General features: G+C 44.5%; 1 protein-coding gene across 4 annotated transcripts in view; it reads left to right on the top strand.

Moving 5' to 3' along the window:
- Positions 1 to 17,429, top strand: part of NT5DC4 (5'-nucleotidase domain containing 4) — a 43,551-nt gene extending 26,122 nt beyond the window's left edge. For all 4 annotated transcript variants that reach the window (XM_044279163.1, XM_044279164.1, XM_044279166.1 and 1 more), the window contains exons 11-18: positions 5,118 to 5,225; positions 5,980 to 6,046; positions 6,143 to 6,313; positions 7,736 to 7,787; positions 11,844 to 11,904; positions 13,390 to 13,566; positions 15,031 to 15,126; positions 16,624 to 17,429. In XM_044279163.1, coding sequence (XP_044135098.1) covers positions 5,118 to 5,225; positions 5,980 to 6,046; positions 6,143 to 6,313; positions 7,736 to 7,787; positions 11,844 to 11,904; positions 13,390 to 13,566; positions 15,031 to 15,126; positions 16,624 to 16,734 — 843 coding nt within the window. In that variant the 3' untranslated portion in view covers positions 16,735 to 17,429. The remainder of the gene's footprint in view (positions 1 to 5,117; positions 5,226 to 5,979; positions 6,047 to 6,142; positions 6,314 to 7,735; positions 7,788 to 11,843; positions 11,905 to 13,389; positions 13,567 to 15,030; positions 15,127 to 16,623) is intronic.
- The last annotated feature ends 941 nt before the right edge of the window (positions 17,430 to 18,370 follow it).

The raw sequence follows: 18,370 nt of genomic DNA, 5'->3' as shown, positions 1-18,370 counted from the left end.
GCACCCCTGCATGTCCCATCAGGTGTCATATGATGGAGTTATTCACCCCAAGAAGCATTGCTTCTAGGGGGAAATACACTGGCAGGTGGAGCAATATATGGTGGGTGCATAAGGCCTAGGTTTGCTAGTCTGCTACAATATGCGCCCATGAGATAAAGTCTAAGCTCCTTCATATCTACAGTTGTGTTCAAAATAATAGCAGTCAGACATCACTAACCTGATCAATCACTGTTTTTGGTAGAAATGATATTTCTAGATGGCAAATAATTTACTAGCAGGTGTAGTAGAGTGATAGAAACCCAACAGACCCAACAGTGATTCCATGCATGCTGCTGATTCTCTGTAATTCAATCACTTATTGAAAGGGGCATGTTCAAAATAATAGCAGTGTGGAGTTCAATGAGGGAGGTCATTCATTCTTTGAAAAACAGGTGGCAATTATTGCCCTTAAGGGAGGAAGGCAGCAAATGTAGTACATGCTGGTTACAGTGCATTTCTCTCTGAAATTCGGAGTAAAATGGGTCGTTCCAGACATTGTTCAGAAGAACAGCGTACTTTGATTAAAAAGTTGATTGGAGAGGGGAAAACATATAAAGAACTGCAGAAAATGATAGGCTGCTCAGCTAAAATGATCACAAATAAAATGGCAACCAGAACCTGAAAGACGTGGAAGAAAGCGAAAAACTACCATTCGAACAGATAGAAGAATAGCCAAAATGGCAAGGACTCAGCCAACAATCAGCTCCAGGAAGATCAAAGAAGGTCTAAAGTTACCTGTGAGTACTGTTACAATTAGAAGACGCATATGTGAAGCCAAGCTCTCTGCAAGAAGCCCCCAAAAAGTCCCACTGGTGAAAAGACATGTGCTGAAGAGGTTACAATTTGCCAAAGAGCACATTGACTTATAGAGACATTTTGTGGACTGATGAAAGTAAGATTGTGCTTTTTGGGTCTAGTGGTTGGAGACAGTTTGTCAGACGACCCCCAAACACTGAATACAAGCCACAGTACACTGTGAAGACAGTGAAGCATGGTGGACAAGCATCATGATATGGAGATGTTTCTCATACTACGGTGTTGGGCCTATTTATCGCAGACCAGGGATCATGGATCAGTTTGAATACATCAGAATACTGGAAGAGGTCATGGTGCCTTATGCTGAAGAGGAAATGCTCTTGAGATGGGTGTTCCAACAAGACATCGACCCCAAACACACCAGTAAACGTGCAACATCCTGGTTCTAGACCAACAAGATGGACGTTATGGAGTGGCCAGCCCAATCCCTGGATCTTAATCCAATAGAAAACTTGTGGGGTGACATCAAAAATGCAGTTTCTGAGGCAAAACCAAGAAATGGAGAAGAACTGTGGAATGTAGTCCAATCCTCCTGGGCTGGAATACCTGGTCACAGGGGCCAGAAGTCGGTTGACTCCGAGCAACACAGATGTCCAGAAGTTCTCAGAAACAGCGGTTATACAACTAAATATTAGTGAAGTGATTCAAAGGAAAGCAAAATCGGCAAACATTTTGTCAGTTTATATAGTGAATGTTTGAGTTTATAAAGAAGAATACAAGCACTGCTATTATTTTAACAGTCTAATATCCACTTTTCTTAAAAAAAAATTTGAGGAACAACACAATTTTTCTTTGTTTTGATTTGGAATAGAATGTGTAGTGTTCCCAATGCATTTGTGTGTATGGAAATAAAAGCTATTAGAAGGATTTTGAGCTTTATTCACTTTTTTTTTTAAACACGCTGCTATTATTTTGAACACAACTGTACAAAGAAGACCAGTATAGATCAAGCATGGTGCCTACAACAAAACAACAGGTGAAGGTATGTGTTACATCTGGTTATATTTAGGAGCCACCCCGGCTATATTCTCACTTCAGAGGAGGGCAGGAAATCCCCCATAGCTTTCCCTAGATATGCTTTAATGAGGTCGCTGACAACAATAGAACATGTTGTCCTACATAGGGGGAAAAAACTGAAGAACCTGAATGTGAAAAAGGGGGTCACCTGGACCCTTTATCTATCTCCTTGAGTCACGGCATATAACACTGTGGATTGACCTGCCATTCAGGGTTTGCAGAAAGCTGAAGTGACCAACCCCGGGAATTTCTGTAATTCTACGTCTTTCACGTGGCTGAATATTAAAGGGGAAGTGTTCTTTTCACTGTAATAATGAGCACATCCCAAATCCCAGTGATCTACTTGTCCCTGACTCTCTAATGATATAATTGCCTGGGCTGGGACATCAGGGACTTGGGCCACATCCAGTTCGGGCCGCAGGACTGCGCTCCTGTGTATTAGATTAAACAAGGGCACTACTATTGTGTGATCGTCGATGATGTGGACGATGAAACAGCAGCTGCGGAGGGTTACCCTAAAGCCGCCACAATCCCACATAATGCCGCTACAATTACTCCATTGTTTGCATGAGGATTCCTGTCCTCATTGGATTGTCTCATACACAGAACTGAAGGTCACATTCACGAAGGTTACGGCTAATTGATTTATTGGACCCTTTAAATCCAGGCAGCGGTCCGGATGGTTGGTGTGGTAGGTCATCTGATTTGAGAATAGAACAACGCCAGCTGCCGTACTTATCTGACACGTGGGTTAATGCCCATGTTATCCATTGTTTACAACCAGCAGGAGCACCTGATACGTAAATGGGTCATCGTGGAAAAAAAACACATTGCGGAACGAGGACACTTGGGCATTTAGAGCTGGAAAAGCTGGGGGTCACATCTTGTGGAAGTGCAGCAGACTGGGTGTTACCCAGAAACGGATATAACTGAGTAGCCTGATCGGAGGATGGGAGTGGTAGTGGCTCCCGGGTGCACCCTTTCTTCCCTCAGGACACTCCCTGTAGCTGGGGCTCCTGCCTGATGGTAGTTTGGGGTGGCGTTGATGTTGGTGGTTATATGGGTGCCTGGCAGGAGCTGTAGTAGTGCAGTTGCCGGCGTATGGTGTGGTAGAAGTCAGGCAGCCAGGACAGAGGTAGAAGAATAAACGTCTACCGTTACTCGCCTCTAAAACCGCCCAGAACAACGCTATGCACCAGCCATCACCAGGCTCCCTGCTAGGTGGAAGTCTCAGCCTAGCATAGTGCCGTGAAGCCCGGTACGTCACCGGCCTTGCCCCGGCGCGATGCAGCACAAGGCAAGGGAACACTCCGATGCTCCTTTCCTACATGCTAAGGCTGGGTTCAGACCTGAGCGTTTTACAGCGCGTTCCTACGTGCTGTAAAACGCTCAACAAGGAGAAACCAATGCTTCCCTATGGGCATGGTTCTCACCTGGGCGTTTTACAGAGCGTACGATCGCGCTGTAAATCGCCCGACGCCCCAAGAAGTACATGAGCTTCTTTGGGGCGTCTTGTCGCGCGTTCCCGTACATAGACTTTCGGGAACGCGCGACAATGGGCGTTCGCTTGTCTCTGTATGCGCGATTGCAAACGCCCGTACAATCGCGCATACAGAGCGCTCCATTGCGAACGCTCAGGTCTGAACCCAGCGTAAAGGAGCGAAGGAGCTTATGTCTGGGTTCAGCCCTGAACCCGGACAACCCCTTTAATCTTAACCCCTCAGGGAACTGCAGAAGGAGAGTTACCAATACCGGTATAGTATGTGGTTACTGGGCCTGTGGTTACTTGGAAAGACTGTACAAAGAGAGAGACTAGTAGTACTACAACCTCCATCATTGTTACCTATACTGCTGCTCTGTGAAACACCTCAGAGCTGTGATTTTGCTGCTATATGTACTACTGCTCCTATCATCAATTCAGTAAAGAGGCTTTATTTATCGCAACCAGCAGACCTGGTTATTGTCTCCAGTATCTGTCGGCCTTGCATTCGGACTCCTGCCTTGCACCCTGCCGAACATTCACCATCAAGGGCAGCCCAACTACCCCCAGACATGAGCCCCAAAACACGACGTTCCTCAGAGGAAAATAAGGTGTGCCCTCCTACCACTGCACGGCCCCAGGGAGTGCAACCTGTGAGTGCAGTACAACTACCCCCAGTAGCCTCTATGACTCCTACCATCCACACCTCCCCTCCATATACTCCTACGCAAGTATATGGATACCAGCCAATTCAGTTTCATCACCTGCTCCTAGGGTCGTGGGATGCAAAGGGAAGACATCTTTGGGTCTGCAGTGCTAAGATCAGGCGCCTTGTTAGACGTGATGATAACACTTACAGGGGGTTCAGACCTGAGCGTTCTGAAACGAGTGCTCTGTATGCGCGATTGTACGGGCGTTTACAATCGCGCATACAGAGACAGGCGTGCACACATTGTCGCGCGTTCCCGAATATCTATGTGCGGGAACGCGCGACAAACGCTCCAAAAAAAGGTCAAGAACTTGTTTGAGCGTCGGGCGTTTTACAGCGCGATCGTACGCGCTGTAAAACGCCCAGGTGAGAACCATTCCCATAGGGAATCATTGGTTTCTCCGTGTTGAGCGGTTTACAGCGCGTAGGAACGCGCTGTAAAACGCTCAGGTCTGAACTTACCCTGCAGGCAGAAGCTTATCATCTTGACCGAGGCCGCACAACATTAAATGTAATATATTCTCTATACACAGCGCAAAATATTTCATCAACCCTTTTAAACCAGGCATAATGCATGGTAGGGTTGATCCTGCTGAGTACAATTATACATATTTTTTTTATGACCCTGTTATTGAATATTAATAGTCCATCGAGGAGCGGGTCAAGCCCTCAGGGCACCAGATCTTTCAATGTCTTGTTTCTCCTGCCATTCCCCCTTCTCCATTGATTGACAGGGCCAGGAATCTCACCTTTCTCTGTGATGTCGCACCTGCACAGGATCGGCACATGTGTACAGCATCGGTGCTGCTTAGGCAGCAAAATTAGATGCTCTGCGCAAGCGCCGATCCTTTTGAAAGACATAAAAGGTGTAATTTTTACTCAGCAGGGTCAACCCCACCAGACACTATGTGTTTTAATAGGGTCCATCCTTCTGACAGATTCTCTTTAAGCACAAGAAAAATAGTGAAGACTTGACACAAGAATGATGTCATTTCTTTCACAGACATTGACCATTTTATCTGATATCTTTCTATTTCTCTGCTTCCTTCGGGTTAGTATGACCCCAAGAAGAAGATATGGCGGTCTTATTTTGATCTGATCGTCGTGGACACAAGGAAGCCGCTCTTCTTTGGAGAAGGGACTGTTCTTCGCCAAGTCAACACGGTACAAGCTTCAGTTTTATCTGTGTGTAGGCACTTTCATGCTGAGGATGCAGATCGGGGTGGATATGTATTAACCCTAGTTAGTAACATGGATAACTGCTTTAATACACAGAAATGAAATCACAAGCCTCATATATCGGGTGACATAGTTAATGGCTGGGGCTACAGTTAGACATTTTGTAGATCAGCTTTCCATTTTTGAAATAGGGCTGCAGTCCAGAGGAGGGCATGATCTGCAGCCTTTTGTACAAACTTACTAGAGTGTTTGAGCTCTGCTGCCCTCTTGTGGCTATTTTGAAGAATGCAAGTTTTCTGAAAACAATGGGAGAATTGTTGTAGTCAGTTAAGTTGCATTGATGTAATTAGCACATTGTCAAGGATGTAAATATTTTCTCCTAATCTCATGAGTGTTGCAGTATTTTTATTTTATTTGTGAAGCACATATTGGGCAACAAGAATATTACATACCCGTGCAATTGTGACCTGGATGGCATGTAGATGCATAATGGGAGTGTTCTCTCCCAGGAAGCCCTATTGATCAGAGTGGATAGGGTTTGATGGACACTTATCAGCACCATTCCCCTACAATATTGCAGATTGCAGGGGTCCTGTCTGATGGACCCCCCTCCACTAGTTTAGGTAAAGAGACCTGTTATGAGGCTGTTGGATTATATCTATAATTAATACATCTGTGGCAAGCTTTACAGTTCTATTGTAGAAGAAAGGCGGCCACTGATTTCTATTTTAATTTTTAGGATAATGGGATGATACGAATTGGAACTTACACAGGCCCCCACCAGCACTGTGCGGTGTACTCAGGAGGTAGGTGATGCTTTCTCTATGTCACTGCTATACAGTATGTCAGTGAGTAAGTTAGCCCCAGGGGGGGCTTAATTGGAATACTGTTCTGCTTTTCAGGCTCCTCAGACACTGTATGTGACCTACTTGGGGTAAAAGGAAAAGACATCCTGTATGTCGGGGACCACATCTTTGGAGACATTTTGAAATCCAAAAAAAGGCAGGGATGGAGAACGTTTCTAGTCGTGCCTGAACTGGCCAAAGAGCTCAACGTCTGGACTGAGAAGAGCAGTGAGTACCTACCTGCCTAGAGAGGCTTTCACAGAATGTGGCATGCCCAACCTGCGGCCCTCCAGCTGTTGCAAAACTACAACTCCCAGCATGTTTGGATTGCCTACTGCTATCAGCCTACAACAGGGCATGGTGTGCATAAAATAATATTTTAGGTATTTTAGGCATATGAAGCCAACAAACAGGTGATGTAAAATCCAAAGATGATACAAATGTATACTCTAGCAACAGTCAATGTGATCAATCACCATTTAAGGCCTCTTTCACACTAGCCGCATGGCTATTTCAGTGTTTTGCGGTACGTTTTCACGGATCCGTTGTTTTTTTTTTGTTTCCGTTGTGTTTCTGTATCCGTTCCGTTTTTCCGTATGGCATATACAGTATACAGTAATTACACAGAAAAAATTGGGCTGGGCATAAAATTTTCAATAGATGGTTCCGCGAAAACGGAACGGATACGGAAGACATACGGATGCATTTCCGTATGTGTTCCGTTTTTTTTTGCGGACCCATTGACTTAAATGGAGCCACGGAACGTGATTTGCAAGCAATAATAGGACATGTTCTATATTTCGACGGAACGGAAAAACGGAAACGGAATGCATACGGAGTACATTCAGTTTTTTTTTTGCGGAACCATTGAAATGAATGGTTCCGTATACAGACCGTATACGGAACGCAAAAACGAACGCGTGTGATCAATGCACGATCGCCGGCCGTAGGTCAGCCGCATCGGATTGCTGATCTATTCACTTGAATGGGTCCGCGATCCGCCCGTTCCGCAAAAAGATAGGACATGTTCTATCTTTTTGCGGAACGGAAGTACGGGACGCAACCCCATGGAAGCACTCCGTGGTGCTTACGAGGGGTCCCGTTCCGTGCGGCCGTTCCGCAATTCCGGATTTGCGGACCCATTGATGTGAATGGGTCCGCATCTGTGATGCGGGATGCACACGGAACTGTGGCCATGTGTTGCGGCCCGCAATGCGGTCACGGATCACACACGTTCGTGTGCAGGGGGCCTAAGACTGTTTACTCTGCCCCAATGAGCCCACCTGATCTAAAATTCTTCTGGAGTCGCTGCCTATGTCCCACATGCTTTTCAGTGCAACTCTGCTTGTTCAGTAGAAGGCATAGCAGGTGGGCAGTTTATGGAGCCCTAATTCCTATAAAACAAGCATACAATCAGTAGATGGGTTTGCCCAGTCTGGGGAACCGGGTTTACTAACGGCACCTTCATGTGTGCTGTGTTTAAGGGGAAATGATCAGTTTCTGGGTTCCCTTGAAAATAATAAAACCGGCTAATCACCAGGGAATATTGTAGTTGGGCCCCTGCAGTTAGGACCGGCTGACATAAACCTACCATGCATTATAATAAAACATTTAGAAATTCACATATGTGATAGTCATGTTATTTTTCAGATCTTTTCAATGAGTTGAAGGGACTGGACGTCATCCTTGGCCAGCTACACGAGTAAGTCTTCAGTCTAGGCATAAATAATATGTTTCAGCATGTCCAACAATCCATATCTAAGAAATGTGAAATAGCATGGCCTGCTCGTCACACCGTATAAGATAAGGACGCTCCAGGTCTAGTGTGCAGAAGCCGATAATACACTATATGGACAGAAGTATTGAAGTATGGACATCACACCTACAGGAGCTTTTATGATCTTCCAGCCTAAATCCATAGACATTAAATATGGAGTTGTCCCCCCTTTGCAGCTAAAATAGCTTCCACTCTTCAGGGAAAGCTTTCTGCAAGATTTTGAAGGGCGTCTGTGAGAATTTTGGCCTGTTCATCCAGAAGAGCATTTGTGGGGTCGGACACGGATATTGCATGAGAAGGCCTGGCTCACAAACTCCGTTCTAATTCATCTATTCCAGCTGACGTCAGGGATATATGTGACCAGTCATGTTCTTCCCACCAAACTCACCCAACCATGTCTTTATGGTCCTTGCTTTGTGCACTGTGGCACAGGCAGTCACGCTGGAAAATAAAAGGGCCTTCCTCAAACAGTTTCCACAAAGTTGGAAGCATACAATTGTCAAAAACGTCTTGGTCTGCTGAAGCATTAATACTTCCCTTTATTTGAATTAAGGGGCCAAGGTCAACAGCCCATAGCATTATCCCTCCTCCACCTGACTTTACAGCTGGCACAAGGCATGGTAGGGTGAGTTTGGCGTGGAAGAACATGGCTGCTCGCACAGAGTCCTGACCTCAACCCCATCCAACACCTTAGGGATGAAGATTGTGAGCCAGGCCTTCTCCTCCAACATCAGCATTCTGACCTCACATATGCTCTTCTAGATGAATGGGCAAAAATTCTCACAGATGCCTTCCAAGATCTTGTGGAAAGCCTTCACAGAAGAGTGGAATCAAGTTTAGCTGCAAAAGGAGGACCGACTCCATTTTAAGGTCATAAAAGCTCCAGAAGGTGTAAAATGTAGGTGTCCCCATTCTTTTGTCCATATAGTGTACAAGTAATAATAAATCTTTTCCCATAAAACTATAGATCAATCTGCTCAGCTCCTCCTGCTCTATAACCTACCGCCTGCTGATCAGACACCATGTTCTATGTGAAAATTTCCTTTACATGGCTCTCCGAGGTCAGCAGTACCATTGTGAGGCTTCTAGTGATAAAGAGAACCTGTCACCATGATTTTGGATTATTATCTGGAGTAATATATCATGAGTAGTATTGCAGAGACATATTGATAGGGAACTTTGATTGTGAGCCCCATTGGAGACAGTTTCACGCTAATGTCTGTAAAGTGCTGTGGAATATAGTAGCGCTAGATCACTATTATTTAATTTCCTACTGCCCTTGGTTCCTCCTCTGTCAGCGCTCAGAGCTGCAATGAAATACATTGTCAGGACTGCTGAGCATGTGCGACGCACGGCTGCGGCAAGGGGTCCCTTTAAGAGAAATAGGTGTACTTGTTTTCATGACGCCAGTTGCAGTGAATCAACAAGGGCACAGTGATGTAGTAGATGGTACCCAGGTGTAGGAATGCCAGAGTTGTGTAGGATGGCCTAAATGTCCCTTAATGTTGGTGCATGAGTCATGGTGCTCCTACCTGGATATGCTGGACCCCAGGCGTTGTCATCTGAAGCAGAGCAAAGGGGGTAGGTGATGAAGGGGATGAAGAAATAAATTGAGTCCAGACCTTGTGATGAAGTTGATAACATCTTTACTTGAATAAACGTTTCTCCAAACAGACTTTTTGTCTTGGTTCCCAGCAGGATTTGGCATTAACTGTGGCAGGCAAACTCCTCTCTACTACGTCTGTTGCTCTCTGGCTCTGCTGTACTATAGAGGTAGCTGTATAATTTAGCTTTCTGTGGATGCTGCGACTTCACTTTGTAGTCTGTCTCTAAACTGGTCTAGGGAACTTTACTCCTGGCTTCAGAGGCTTCCAGCTTCTGCCTCCATATCCAGCTGAGCTGAAGGTGCTCCAGCTGGCCTGGGCAAGGCCACGTCCAACAGGGACGTGCACCTGCTGCACACCCTCCCTCTATCTAGGGAAGACCTAAAAATGGAACTAACTGGTCCCCACCCTTCCTGCTGCAGCAAGTAGGACAGGCCCACCACACCACAGAGGGGCGAGTTAGAATGGAAGGAAAGGTTCCACTCTGTAACTATAGCTCTGCCATTTATGCTGCCACCTGCTGGTGAACCAGGCAGATTACACTTAGACATAACAGTTACATGGAAAGAGATATGCACATCATATGGGATCTGGAAATAAACGCACAGATGACATTAGGTTAACCAATAAAGACAGTGCAGAAGTGGTAATGCCACTTTGGGGCGTTACACATGCGCACAGGAGTCCTCTCCATATGTTACAGCAGTCCTGACAATGTGCTTCAGAGCAGCAAATTTTAAAAATAGTGATCTGGACTCCTTATCTGCAGGACTACTCATGTATTACTGCAGATAACAGTTAATATTTGCTTTTCCCTTGAAATGTACCTAGTTGCTTAACCCTTTTACAACTGCCTGCCGATGCAGGTCCCCAGTCTTTTGGCGTCTCTGTAGATGAGGGGGGTTATATGGCTGCCAGAACTGGCCGTTATTAGCTGCTAGCGCTGGCTCCTGCTCCTGACGAAGATATGACCCCAGCTGTTAACCCTTTCATCATACCACGATCCATATTGCAGCTTGATCAAAGGGGACCCCCGCTTGCAATCAGGGTTTCTCAGTGACCTTATCGTAGCTGGGGGAACGATACTCGATCAGCCCTGAGGATGTATGAAGGACACCAGGGTTTGCCCTAACAGCAGCCGATGTCATACTGACACAGAGCATGATGTATTAGCATACAGGACTATGCTAATACATTATAAATGTGCTATAAAGTTATAAAACAGTAATCCCACATTGGGTTAAATAATGTTATAATGTAATAAAAAATAGAAAAAAAAAGAAAAAAAAAAGGCACAACCCCACAAAATATCACCATTATTTAGTGTAAAAGACATTTTATTGTGCACACATTAAATAAAAATAAATAAATAAATACACATATCCATGTGACCGTAATAACCTGAAGAGTTTAGGCCTCGTTTACATTTCCGTGTCAGTGTCACGTCCATGAAAAAAGCGTACGTGTTTCATCCTTGAAGATGTCCATAGTTGGTCTGTGTGTCCGTTTTTACCATCCGTGTCTCATCCGTAATTCACTGATGTTTTTCAGCTGAAAATCCATTTCCAAAGGATCTCCTATTAGTCTTCAGTGAAAAACGGACGCAACACGGATGTGTGTCAGTGATTTTCACAGACCCATAGACTTCTATGTGCTTGGTCCGCATCACGGATCTAAGTAGTGCATGTCTCTGTGAATTTTTTACTGACCCACAGTCAGTAAAAAAAATACTGAAATGCGAACAGACACATTTAAATCAATGGGTGTGTGTGCTGTACGCATAAAATGCGGACCGCACACGTCAGTGAAAAACGGAAATGTGAACGAGGCCTTATTTAGCAGTGTAAAAAAATAAATAAAAAATATGCCTAAAAAAATCACTTTTCTCTGTTTCCACAGCAAAAAAATTATATAAATGACATTATAAATTATATGTCCAACTGAACAATGCAAACATAAGGTCTCACTAGGATATGCCCCCATTGTCTGATAGGTGCGGGTCCCACCTCTAAAATGCAGCTGAAAACAAAGCTGGCAAAGTGGTGGCCAGCAGTGTCCGGCCACCACCAAGCATTCCTATTGGCCTGCCGAAAATAGCCGAACAGTGCACTTGGCTATTTTCAGAATCCCTATAGAAATGAATGGGCGCACAACTGTGCTTGCGCAGCCACAGCTTTTATTCACTTCTATTGGGCCAGCGCTTAGCTATTTTCAGCGGCCCCATAGAAATGAATGGAGGGTTGACATCCATGCGTGGTGCGTCCTCCTTCGCTTTGCCGGCTGCGTTTACGATAGTTGATAGGTGCGGGTTCTTAAGGGCTTTTCAGGCCTGGTTATTAAGCGGATAAGTAACCTTGTATAACTCTGTTTCCTTCAGACACACAGACAGTGGCAGCACCGAGCAACCAAATATCAGCTCCATTCAGAAGCAGATTCAGGTACAGTGACCCCTGCTGTCTGCATATCCGCAATATAACAATATCTATCTATCTATCTCATATCTATCTATCTATCTCGTATCTATCTATCTATGTCGTATCTATCTATCTATCTCGTATCTATCTATCTATGTCGTATCTATCTATCCATCTCATATCTATCTATCTATTTATCTCGTATCTATCTATTTATCTCGTATCTATCTCGTATCTATCTATCTATCTATTTATCTTGTATCTATCTCGTATCTATCTATCTCGTATCTATCTATCTCGTATCTATCTATCCATCTCGTATCTATCTATCTATTTATCTCGTATCTATCTCGTATCTATCTATCTCGTATCTATCTCGTATCTATCTATCTCGTATCTATCTATCCATCTCGTATCTATCTATCTATTTATCTCGTATCTATCTCGTATCTATCTATCTAATAGAAAAAGGTAGCAAAGCAGCACTCCGGGCTTGTAAGTGAAAAACGGATTATTTTATTACACCATATGCAACGTTTCAGCTCATCTCATTGGAGCCTTTGTCTATCTATCTTTCTATCTACCTATCTAGCTTCTAAACTATGTTCATGCTTCCAGTGATATGGTCGCTTTTCCCTTTTATAGTCCTGTTTTCATAAGATATGTCCCACAGGACAGGGACGCTCCCCGGCCTATCAGCCCCTCTACCACATAAAATACATTATTACTATTAATGACATATCATAATTTGGAAGGAGGACGCAAACCTTCAGAGCTTCGAAAGCATATTCAGAAAGGATCATGTATCAGTAATAGTCTCAACCCTGATGAGGGCTTTATTTTCCAAGGTTATGACTAGAGATGAGCGAATTTCCTATTTTGAAATTCGTTCACGATTTGTTTACTGGTAAAAGCAGAATTGCGTTATGGATTCCGTTTCCACGGACCATAACGCAATTCTATGACGGAATGCATAACGGAATGCCTTTAGAGGCGTTCCGTTATTCATTCCGTCATAATAGAAGTCTATGGGCTGCAAAACGGATCCGTCCTGTTTCCGTTATGCAGGGGAGTCCTCTTCTGCATAACGGAAACAGGACGGATCCGTTTTGCAGCCCATAGACTTCTATTATGACGGAATGAATAACGGAACGCCTCTAAAGGCATTCCGTTATGCATTCCGTCATAGAATTGTGTTATGGTCCGTGGTAACGGAATCCATAACGCAATTCTGCTTTTACCAGTAAACAAATCGTGAACGAATTTCAAAATAGGAAATTCGCTCATCTCTAGTTATGACTAGTACAATACACTACTATAGTCGGGCGGGGTAGTTTGAAGCTGTCCAATCCTGATGCAAGATTTTGGGATCCCCTTTAACCATTACTTGCCGTTCCTTCCCATGTAGTAGAAGGACCTTTTCCGAGCTCAACAGTAATGAATGCAAGCAAAGTACTTTTTACATAAAAGTCTAACTTTTCTATAAAATGTTGTGACTACCATACACAGAAAATTACCCAAGAGATGGACATGTCTTACGGGAAGATGGGCAGCCTGTTCCGCAGTGGTTCCTGGCAGACACTCTTCTCCAGCCAGCTGATACGTTACGCCGACCTGTATTCTGCCTCCTTCCTGAACCTCCTGTACTATCCCTTCAGCTACGTGTTCCGAGCTCTTCCTGTACTGGTACGTATCTGGACCAGGTATGATGATGGCTTCCATGTATCTACAAGTAATAAAAAACCATTGCTCCATCCTTAAACATCTCTGACAGACATAACTTAAAGAGGGTTATGCCACAAAAAAAAAATTCTACATTTAGCTATTTAATAAAATGTAAGTGTATAGCGCCACCTGCTGTTTGTTCATTTCCTTATTTCTTGTCCACCTCGCTGTGGTGGTCACACACGCTCAGTTTCAATCTTCAACTTTCACCAGCCAGACCTTATGTTAGCTGTGGCAGTTACAGAGAAAGAGCTACAACAGAAAGGACAAACCCTGAGGCAGAGAGCTGCAGTAGAAAGAACATGCCCCTAGGAAAGTGCGCACCACCTGTCTGAGGCAGAACAATTGGGGAGATATCTGATTCCACGTGAGGTACAGGGCTGGTTCTAGCTTTGTTAGAGATTTTCATTTTTCATTTTTTTTTTGCCATCAGTTATGACAGGTTAAATATTTTTTCCCCAAGATGTAGGCGCTGAATACAGATTCATTGAGGCCAAGGGAAGAAACAAGAAGCTCCTGAGCCACAATGTAAAATCTGTAATAGGGAATCCCAACCATTCTTCATCCTGGTGTCTCATGTGGAAGAGGAGCTGTTGGCCCCGCTCAGGCACCAGGGCCTGGATATCACTGCAGCAACCTCTGCCTTCCTATAGGTTTAAGGCTACATGCACACGACCGTATGTATTTTGCGGTCCGCAAAAAAACAAACGGATGACGTTCAGTATGGCATCCGTTTTTTTTGCGGATCCATTTTTTTTGCGGATCCATTGTAATAATGCCTATCCTTGTCCGCAAACTAGAAAAAAATAGGACATGCACAATTTTTTGGGTGCAGCAACGGAACGGACATACGGATGCGTAGAGCACACGGTGTGCTGTCCGCGTTTTTTGCAGACTCATTGAAATGAGGTCCGCATCCTATCCGAAAAAAAAAAATGGATCGGACACATTGTCATCAAAAAGTTGCAACATAGGGCTTTTGTGGCTTTTTTGCACTTGCGTGTGCAAAATTTAGCAACTTTTTGCACTTTTACACCACTCACACCAGTTTTGTAATATGGTTGGAAAAGTGGGTGTGGGTAGCTCCAGATTTATCATTGCGACTTTTTTTAAATAAGTCGCAATCTCACTGGAGGAGGAGGGTGGAGGAGGAAAAGTGGAGTAGCTTTTCTAGACAGAATTAATAGGTATAAGGATAAACAACCGGAGACATTTGATAAATGTGGCACAAAGTACTCCAACGCAGACTTCAAATATTCTTCTCATGATGAATTCCCCCATGTGTTGAGCTAGTCTATGACCGGAGAGTCACTGGCTGGCTAGGACATCATCCGTTGGTATATAATGCCTGACATAATGTGATTACTGCTCATGATAGTACAGATACTTCAATACCTCCTCCTTGATATCTCATCATACTTCCAGATGCCACATGAATCCACAGGGGACTATGTAAGTGTGGACGGAGCAGATGCCAGCAAGGTTCTTGGGCAACATCTGAAATATATCAAAAGGGAGCATGTGAGTACAGGATGTATGTGACCTCTGTGGCGGTAAAGACAAGGAAAACCTTGCGCAGTTTGGCTAATAGGGCCTAATAAAGAACACGTAGAGTCTGAGCAGCGCTCCTCCTGCCTCCCTTCTTACCAGTGATTGACGGCTGCTGCGTTACATGGTGGTCGTCACTGGTGAAGGGCAGGGAGAATGTTCTCCTCACGAGTATGCGTTCGCTATATTCTTCGCTAGCTCCTATTAGCCAAACTTGGCTAATCCCCCCTTTTTTTTTTTTTAAAGGGGAAGTGAAGATTTTATTTTTTGACAGATCCAAAGTAGACTGTGGGCATGTTATACCCGTGTTGGGATCAGTCTGCTATTAACATCCACTTAAAAAAAAAAAAAGTACCGGTAATTATTTTCCATTAGGTCGGGTTCAGATCAACGTTTTGTTTTCCGTTTTCTCATCCGTCAGAAGAACAGAAAACGAAGAAAAAAAAAACGGATATTGTCTTTTAAAGGGTTATCTCATCTTAGACAATGGGGGCATATCGCTAGGATATGCCCCCATTGTCTCATAGGTGCGGGTCCCACCGCTGGGACCCGCACGTACAAGGAGAACAGAGCTGGGGAGAGTTGCGGCTGGAGGACCCCGTCCACCACCAGGCGCAGCTCCCCACCTCTCCCATTGAAGTGAATAGGAGCGCACCGCACATGCGCGGCCACCGCTCCCATTCATTTCTATGGGGCCGACGGAAATTTTAGGCGGCTCCATAGAAATGAATGGAGGGTGCATGCGCACTGCGCCCTCCTCAACTTTCTCCGCTCCGTTCTCCTTGTAGGTGCAGGTTCCAGAGGTGGGACCTGCACCTATCAGACAATGGGGGCATATCCTAGCGATATGCCCCCGTTGTCTAAGATGGGATAACTCCTTTAAGCATACGTATGCTCAATTATGTACATTTTGCATACGTTTTAGCCATTTCCGTGTAAGATTTGTTATTTTAGATGGAAAGAAATGAGCATAACGAGTGCTTAAAATGCGGGATTTTTGGTTGTTGTTTTCTGCTCTTCTGACGGATCAGAAGAACGGAAAATGAAGCAGTGATGTGAACCCGGCCTAAGGCCTCTTGCACACGAACGTGTTTTCTTTCCATGTCCGTTCCGTTTTTATTGCGGACCGTATGTGGAACTACTTATTTCAATGGTTCAGCAAAAAAAACGGAAGGTACTCCGTGTGCATTCCGTTTCCGTATTTCCGTTCTGAAAAAAATAGAACATATCCTATTATTGTCCGCATTACCGACAAAGCATGGTACTGGTCTATTAGGGGCCAGCTTTTCCGTTCCACAAAATGCGGAATTCACACGGACATCATCCGTATTTTTTGCGGATCCGTTTTTTTGCAGACCTCTAAATACATACGATAGTGTGCAAGAGGCCTTATCTGGATGGATGTTGGGTCTAGATGCAGGTGATATGTTGGAAAAAATAACCGGACACCGGTCTCTTTTCTGATCACAGCTTCAAGACGATTGGCTGCAGCTGGTGAACACCGCTAGGTTAAGCCTTCAGGACTCGCCGGCATTAAAGCCTGAAACAGAGAAAACTCCCCCAAGTGTCATGTTGTATTAGAACTGAACGTCCATCAGAAGGACGTGCACCTAATGTGGGATTAGATCAGATACTCCGTGTTCAGTGCCGCACCACTGACGGCTGGACGGGCAATACTCACACACAAAACCATGGAGTGGTGATTGTTACAGGAACGAAACGCAGTCTACAGAACACAGTTTTACATAGTGTTTTACATAGTAGGTCAGCGCCACTGACGTAACTAGGGCTCAGAAGAGAAACTACAGTACTTAGTCGATCTTCAACCGTCAACCATTAAGGGTGTGTTCGCACTAGCGTTATGCCATTCCGTTATAGGTCTGGTTTCTGTTCTGTCGACAGTCCTGCATAACGGAAAGCAGACAGATCCGTTATGCTAGCCTACAGACTTCTATTAGAACGGAGCAAAACGGGATGCCTCTTAAAGGCTTTCGTTTTGCATTCCGTCCTAGAATTCCATTATATTCCGTTATAAACTGAACCTATGGCATAACGCTAGAGCGAACCCACCCTAGCTCAGAAGGGCCTGTTTTTTCCCCCTGAAGGCTGCTCTCTGGTGTTCAGAAAGAGTATTACATGTATTACCAGAATACTCATTAATAGGACTGATCAATAACAGTCAATCTGTTACGTGTCAAGCTCTGAGTGCAGGACTATTGGGAAAAGTAGAATTGAAGAGTTTACATTGTACTTTTAAAAAAATATTTTTTGTGTTATTTAGTTTGATACTTTTTACATAGTGACCATGGAGGATTGTGAATATGAAGGCAAAATACAAACAGCTGTGCAGGCCTCTTTCAAATGACGGATTAGGTCCGGATGCGTTCAGGGTGCGTTCAGTGAAACTCGCACTATTTTGCAAGCAAGTTCCGTCAGTTTTGTCTGTGATTGCGTTCAGTTGTTCAGTTTTTTCCGTGCGGGTGCAATGCGTTTTTCACGCGCCTGATAAAAAAACTGAAGGTTTACAAACAACATCTCCTAGCAACCATCAGTGAAAAACGCATCGCATCCGCACTTGCTTCCAATTGAAATGCGTTTTTCACTGAAGCACCATTCACTTCTATAGGGGCCAGGGCTGCGTGAAAAACGCAGACTATAGAACATGCTGCGTTTTTCACGCAACGCAGAACTGATGCGTGAAAAAAAAACACTCATGTACACAGCCCCATTGAAATGAATGGGTCAGGATTCAGTGCGGGTGCTATGCGTTCACGCCACGCATCGCACCCGCACGGAATACTCGCTCATGTGAAAGGGGCCTTAGGGTATGTGTATATTTATGTGGTCAGATAGGGTTGCTGCTTACAATTGTAGATCACTGTGACCCCTGTGATGCGGTGATTTGGCGTCAGTAGATCCCTGGTTGGGCCGGGAGACAAGTGCCTAATACTAGGGTACGGCCACATGGTCAGGTTTCCTGATGCAGGTTTAGAAGCCAAAACTAGGAGTCAAATAAAAAAAGATAAGACGTAGCTGTCCTTTATACTTTCTCTCTTGCAGAAAATTCTATAACATGTGAAGGCACCTTTAAATGGGGTCTTCAGTAATATACCGAAGCGAGGGAAGGAGGAGGGATGTGATGCTGCAGTCCCAGCCACGTCAGCAACTAATTTCACAGCACAGATTTCCATCCAGCTCCAGTTAGCCCAGTTGTAGA

This window comes from Bufo gargarizans, chromosome 2 (genome assembly GCF_014858855.1).
Source record: "Bufo gargarizans isolate SCDJY-AF-19 chromosome 2, ASM1485885v1, whole genome shotgun sequence".
In the NCBI taxonomy this organism is placed as follows: Eukaryota; Metazoa; Chordata; class Amphibia; order Anura; family Bufonidae; genus Bufo; species Bufo gargarizans.
The sequence above is the reverse complement of the archived record's forward strand: the minus strand, read 5'-3'. Positions and strand labels throughout refer to the sequence as shown.